Genomic DNA, 7,094 nt, shown 5'->3' with positions numbered 1-7,094 from the left:
GGCACCTAACGGGCATATGGGTCATAGGGAGTAGGAAAACCCAACCGCAGCGTCGCCGTGCATCTTTACAGCCTGTACTCGGTCCGAAAGCTCTGTTCCCTGGGTATAGCTGCTAGAGAATACCCCCTTGGTGTTCACATCCCGCCCCTATCAGTCGATTTCGAAAATTGCTCTGATGTTTTCGTGAATGTGTGTGTGTGTGGGGGGGGGGAGGGGGGAGTTAAAAACATTGCTGAGCGGACAAGCAGGCGCCAGGACGCCAAGCCGCGCGACGCCAGCGCCGCCAGCGATTCGACGACGCACCCGCGCCAGGTGTGCAGTACAGTACCGGCTGTAGGTGCCGCGGGCTGCCGGCCAGACCGGCATGCGCGGACCTTGTAAGTACGCGCGCCAAATGCAACAGTTTGGCTCTGCGCAAGCACAGTAACTGCAGCGCGGGTACATGTGAGTGAAACACGGCGGTTTTCTCTTGTTTCCCGTCCTATTATTAAAATGTGTGCGCACGGTGGGACGGGCAGAGCTGCCCGAGCCCGAAGGTACGACTAGAGTGGGTTAGCAATGGCTGGGGCATGGACCGCCTGGGATCCTAACTACCTACGTACTTATCTAAGCCTGGACGGCAAATGCAAGGACAGTGGCTTTTGACACATTGAATACCGCGTGTCACACCACCACAATGTGATAAAACCTCTACGTTAAAATTATATGGTATAACTCCGCATTACTTGCTTATTTCTATTTCAAAGGGGTGACTCTCTGCACGGGTGAGACATTTCCCAAGTGGTACATGGTTAGCTACAGATATCCAATCGTTTGCCACTTCTGTATGCAAACTTTTCGAAGTGTTCGCCCAGTCGCGAGGCACACCGTGAATGGCGGGTTTCCAGTGCGACCGCGACGCTTCCTTTGCCCCCCCCCCTTCTACAGCGAATCTATGGGGCTGGGGATCCGAAGGTAATGACGGTCATTTCGAGTCCGTGTTTGTTGTCTACGTTACGGGGCTGCCATGCCACGGGCAGCCACGGGCCCGGCCAGCCGGCCCCCGGAGCCCAGCGCCCCCGGGCGGGGGCCCCACAGACCCCACGGGCCCCACGGGCACCCTGGGCCTGGGCCCCGGACCTCATGGCAGAGCGGCGGCGCGAGGCTTTACCAATGGTACACTGTTGTAATCGGTTGCTTCGCAATACTGGGCCCGAACCCTGCTGCCTTGCTGCCCTAGAACAGTAGAACGTCCGACAGGTGACGATGGGAGGTGTGGTGCCTCGTGTGGTACTCACTCAGTCTGTGCTTGCTCTGAGCCTCCCGCATGCAGTCCCAGTGCAGAAGGTGGTACCATGAGACGGACTGGAGTTCTGAACGGCAAAACCCCAGGTGAAACTCGCCGCTAAAACAAAAACGGACAACAGAAACAGTCAGTTTTCCATCCACATCCATTGCATCGCTTTGGAAGGGGTCCCGTGGGAGGGGCACGTTTGCATATAATGTTGACCTTATTTACAGGGTGGACCACAGAAATGACCAAAGAGGTTTTACTATACCACCGGTGTGTGCAGTTTGTACACGAGCACGAGCTCGGGTCCATACATTATGGCGCTATGGTTACAGTGTTAATCTAATATTTCAACCAGGAGGGGTACTTAAGATCCGTCAATAATTTAGCCGACTTGCGACGCTCACTTCCATGTCACACCTCAGGATGACACACCAGCCATATCTAGCGAGAAAACATTGAGTGTGGCATGACCACTATGAGGCCACGCACGCACCCATGTAAACTGGGCTTAAACGAAATGTCACGCGCTCTATGTATTCAGCCGCCACTGGCCACTATTTACAGTGTACGCGACCAACGGCCACGCCAGGGCGCCTTACGAGGGCCGGGTAGGCAACCCTGCGGCGCACGCCTGTTTGACGGGGCGGCCAACCTCGCGGGCGCTGACCCCAGCCCTCTGCGGAGACTTCAACGCTAGTGGAAGGTTGTGTTGCCCTGTACCATATAATATAACACGAATACGACAGACAGGCGAGCCCGAGGGGGAAATCACTTGCGAAATAGTTCGTACACCTTCCCCCGAAATAGTCCGAAATACAGGCAAAGTGTCTCGGACACCAGACGAGCGGAGCACAAGCCGCAAACGTGCAAATCCGTATAGGAACGGACCTGACTCGCGCCGGCAAGGAGAGAGGCGACTGTGGAGGCGACATAAGCCTAGCGCTGCCAAGACACCATGAAGTAACAGCAAAAATTACAGTGCTGCCGTAGGTAAAGATAGGGAGATCGCTTACTAAGATGAGAAACTCATTCAACATTTTGCAGCAGATTAAAAGCAAAAACACCAAACTTATTCCAAATTACAGTAGAACAATTACTGTAGAGGCTGAGGGAATAGACAACTGAGGGAATAGACAACTAAGGGAATAGATGATACGGCCCCCTTCCATCCAATGTGGAGTGGTTTTGCCTCGTCATGTCAACGTCAACCAGGGTGTTGATGCCCCCCCCCCCCTTCCCCTCCAGGACACTGCACTTCCTACAATGAACGTTCACCAGTTAAGAAGGTAATTCATCTCATCTACCGTTCCTGCCAGATTTTTTTTTAAATCTTCCAAACAAGAACACAGTGAAATTCGATTAGTATGAATCGGAACGACAATGCGCCGGAGCGACAGAACCAGCAGAATAATAACGTGCCGAGAGAAAGAGGAAAAAAAAAACGAAGAAGATAAAAAGAAAAGTTAGAATTCATAAAGCGATTGGTGGAGCGCGCGGAAGGGATATTGTTTGTAACGGATGGACGCGGCAGCGCTGGTTAGCGGTCGAGTTTCAATCGTAGATTGCCTCACATTTGTCAATGTCCGGCTGCGGCGAAGGGAAATTAAACAAATAATGAGGCAAAGGGGAGCCGAAAAGAGGCCGCGGTGCCGTACCAATTGTCGACACCCCCCCCCCCCCTTTCCCCAATGGCGAGGCGTTTGTAAATGGGTGAAAATTGTCAGCAGCAAACCTTTAAGGCTGCTAAAGAAATAAGCCCCGAATAAAAACATAAACGAAAAAAACAACATAAAAGTAAATAATCGGATGTGTACGATTATCCAATTCAAGAGCGTGTCATAAAATAATTGCAGAAAATGGGAATTGGTAACACGCTTCTATTTTACTGCCACACTGTCACAGTGTTACAGTGTGACGCACCCCAGCTCATGGGACTCTTTTACTCACTTTTTGTCCACGTGCAGGAAGGTCATGTCCATGGCGTGGATGGTAGTGAAAACGTTTGTGGCGCCCTGCACCACACACTCGCGTGTCTCGGGCATGGCCACCGGAGTGCAGGTGGCCAGGAACACGGGCTCATTGCGAGCGCACAGCGGCACGAAGGACAGGTAGTGTCCCTGTACTAGGACCACCTGCAAGAGAGAGCACAGGTTCACACATAACATCCAGGGACTGTTGAGGGCGACGATAATACTACTCGTCCTTTGGATTAATCCAGCGAAAGGCATCTTGATTTTCCGCGGTTGTATACAAATTTCGAACAAAACAGGGACCAAGATTATGGGAACGACCCTGTACGGTTACATACAATGCACCCGAAGGACAGCCACTACATTTTTAGGGGATTCACATCCTGCCGTTTGACCTCACACTCATGCATACCCCTCCCCCGCCTCTGGACTCGCGATCGGCACTGACCACTCTCAATGAATTCATGCATAATGCATGGCTAAGGTAGAAGTCTTCTCTCCGGCAGCAAGCCCCCTCCCCTTTCCCTCCTCCCCCCTCTTCTCTCTCTCTCTCTCTCTCTCTCTCTCTCTCTCTCTCTCTCTCTCTCTCTCTCTCTGTCTCTCGGTGGCGTGGTCACTCACTCCTTTAACAACCCCGCCCGGCGACACTACGGGTGGCTGAAGCTCGCGCCTGCCTGCCATCAACGACCCCTGCTTCCGGGAATATGTCCCCCTTCCCCTTCTACGTCCCTATCTTCAGCTTCCCCTACATCCTTCTTAACTCGTTGAGGTCGTAATTAGGAAGTTGTCGAACACGGAATACGCATGCGACACAAATGCAATCATCTTACGGGAGCTAGAACGAAATTTCAATTTCGGGATAAACACCACTTTGATAAAATTTTGAAAGCTCTCATTAACTAACTTTCGGGCACTGGTCTAAATTCTAAAATAATAAGCGCAGGTTTTCTTTATAGTTTCTTATAAAAAGGGAGATAAACAACTGTACTGTACAGCATGTAAGTTTACCGCGATTCCAGGCAACATCCTTTTCATAACAAATTCACCGCTTGCGAAATGTTTGCGTTCGCAATGCACAATGGGCCCGTTTGATTTAGACCTCCGGCCGGACCGCAGCCGCGCGCCTGAGCGGTATCAGGCCCCCATATGGGCAGCAGCCACCTGTGATATTTCGTGACGGCCCCCCACAAATATATTATAACGCGTGTCGCGCGACAACTTTACGGCACGCGCTGCCGCGCCGCAAAGCATTATCTACAAGGCTGTGCGCTCCCGCGGCGCGAACCGCAAGGTGGAGGAAAAGGACCGAGCGGTGGGAAAAGCTCCCCCTCGAGCTCCCCAAAGAGATGGAAAGCAAGCATGAGTGCTGGGGAGCTCCTGGAAACATTTTTGACAGATTGATAATTTCTTCTGTTTCTTAGTGCAATATGAATGTTAAGACTACTAACGGCCAAAGGGGAACGCACAAAGTCGCCGCAGTTGCAAACGTCGCACTTCCGCTGTCTTACATCAATTGGGCATTCTAAAAGTAAGTGTGGGCACACACGGAGCATGGCATCCCAACTCCAATTTTCTACCAGAGAGTCGTCGAGTTTCGTCTCTGTGGCGGGTTTGCGGTCGGTGTTCCATATAGGGCCACACAATGGCTAACTCTGGGCGCCATCTCCCCGTTTGGTGTCGTGCAGAGCGTCGTCCCCGTCCGTTCGCGACATAAACAAACTGATTGCGGAGTGAACACTGTCGGCTAGCCAAGCTAACAGCATCAGCTTTTGGACAATGCAATTTTTTTTCAAGGGAAACATTCGCAATGATCTTGTTGTGCACTTGTTGCATTTGGAACACAATATGGGTGGATTTTGTACTCTTCTGCCTTCTACAGAAATCATGACTTGTATTACCGTACCTTCTGGTCACCAAAGCGCATCTGCCTTCTTGCGTTCCTGGACACGTTCATCCTGCAGAGGAATAGTCGTTCGTCGTCCCCGGACCTCAACAATTCCGTCTGCACCCCAGCATGATCTTGCCGGTCGAGGAGATCATACGCCGAGTCCCCATGGATCAGTAGGTCCTCCTGCAACACGAATTTCTCTGTCAAGGTGGAGATCAAACAGATAAGAGGTGAAACGAACACCCTAGAGTATGATTAAAAAATTAATAAACCAACAGTACGATTTTCATTTTACCATAGACGTTCAAGGTAATAAGGATGTGCCTGTGAGCAACTGGTGGACTTTTTGTAACGATTACAGTAAACAAATAAGGGAGGCATAAAACACAAAATTAATTTTGTGCTAAGTAATAAATTCGTTATTTCATTCAAATTACCACCCTTATTGCGATAGGCTCATCCAAAGAGTACGTCCGTCATTTGCCGAGACAAAAGTACCTAGTTCAGTTCATGGAAGCTCCCATAGCGCCTACGGGGTAGGCAACATATTGCCTGCAATGCACGCGTGTACAGCGGGGTAGCCTACCCGGCATCTCGCAGGCGCTGAGCTCTCATAATGTACCTAACGAATCTGAGAAGCAACTAATGGAATGCACATGTTGGTAATCCACTCCTTGGTACACGCTTAAAAGTATTCAACAGTAAATTTAAACATCATAGAGTGTCTAAAGCGCACACTTGTTTATGAACTCTGCAATGCCCAGCTTATCAAAAATCCTGCACTTGCTGCTTTTGCGTATTTTGTAATAGAAAATTATGGACACTATCTTACGCAAATATCAACAATTTGTTCATAATTTCACATTAAAAAAGTTTACAACCAATTGGTTTGCAGCATAGCCAACCTTCAAGTTCAACACTTGAGTGTTCAAATTTATTGTTCTTTCAACCATTTTCAGTCAACCACTTAAAGTGTGCAACGTATTGTTGAGCACTTGCATGTTGTGTACGCCAGTTGAACACTTTATATATCAGTGTTTAGCTGGCTACTGCTTACTGGTTAGGCGGAAGAGCGGTCATGCGTGTTCTTTGTTGCACTCATAAAACTGATTGGAATCGTCGCTACAGCTAATGCATTCTTCACTCTAGCACTGTGTATACAGACATGTCAAATAATCACTTAATCAGAGACGGTGCTAATGAAATTTGTTGTCGGGCAGCTCAGTGCCGGTAACATGAAACAGGCCGTTAATATCATTCTGCGTGACACGCGGCTACCGAAGAGGCAGGGGGGGCTGCTACTGCTGCAGCTAAAGCCCAGACAAATGGACATCAAGTTACCAACCACGTGTAATAGCAGCCAATTGGACACCAATCGCCTCCATTAAGTAATCGATACCCCCTTCCCCCATTTCTACCCCTCTCTCCAGTCTCTCTCTCTCTCTCTCTCTCTCTCTCTCTCTCTCTCTCTCTCTCTCTCTCTCTATGAGAGAGTGCTCTTCGCTCTTGCCTAAGGCACGGCGGTGCGTATCACATTACCACTGCATGCTGCAGGAAGGCTGGGTGCACCACTGCACCACTCTACGAACGTCGTGGACAGCGCAGACGAAATATATTAAGTGAAATTTCTCCCGTTGTTTCCTACAACTCGTTATACAAATACGATTAAAATTTTAAACAGGAAAGCGCTTTTGAAGTGACGCAGCAGTCAGCACAACATAAATCCGCACACTTAGTCAAAACTTTTCAATAAGGATTAGAAGGTGTTTGGCTGAGCGAGCGAGGCCAGCGGCCGTGTGTGCGACGCTTGAAGAGTTCGATGCAATTTAATCGCACTGGCCTTTGCGCGGGTCCCGCAACCCCTTCTCTCCCGCTCTCTTGGAGAGGTCCTGTTGGACCGCCCACCCCTCATTACAAAAGGTCGCGGAGGGGCGGGTGGGGCCGAGGAGGGGCCGAGGAGGGG

General features: G+C 50.2%; 1 protein-coding gene across 3 annotated transcripts in view; it reads right to left on the bottom strand.

Annotated features, from left to right (window-relative positions):
• Window positions 1-7,094, bottom strand: part of LOC113207554 (PAS domain-containing protein cky-1) — a 142,141-nt gene that overhangs the window by 3,857 nt on the left and 131,190 nt on the right. For all 3 annotated transcript variants that reach the window (XM_052264304.1, XM_052264302.1, XM_052264303.1), the window contains 3 exons: window positions 5,147-5,314; window positions 3,221-3,405; window positions 1,278-1,384 (listed from right to left, as the gene is read on the bottom strand). In XM_052264304.1, the coding sequence (XP_052120264.1) occupies window positions 1,278-1,384; window positions 3,221-3,405; window positions 5,147-5,314 (460 nt within the window). The remainder of the gene's footprint in view (window positions 1-1,277; window positions 1,385-3,220; window positions 3,406-5,146; window positions 5,315-7,094) is intronic.

This window comes from Frankliniella occidentalis, unplaced genomic scaffold (genome assembly GCF_000697945.3).
Source record: "Frankliniella occidentalis isolate FOCC.00 unplaced genomic scaffold, Focc_3.1 Scaffold18, whole genome shotgun sequence".
Lineage (NCBI taxonomy): Eukaryota > Metazoa > Arthropoda > Insecta > Thysanoptera > Thripidae > Frankliniella > Frankliniella occidentalis.
Note: the sequence above shows the minus strand (reverse complement) of the source record. Positions and strands in the feature narration are given on the sequence as shown.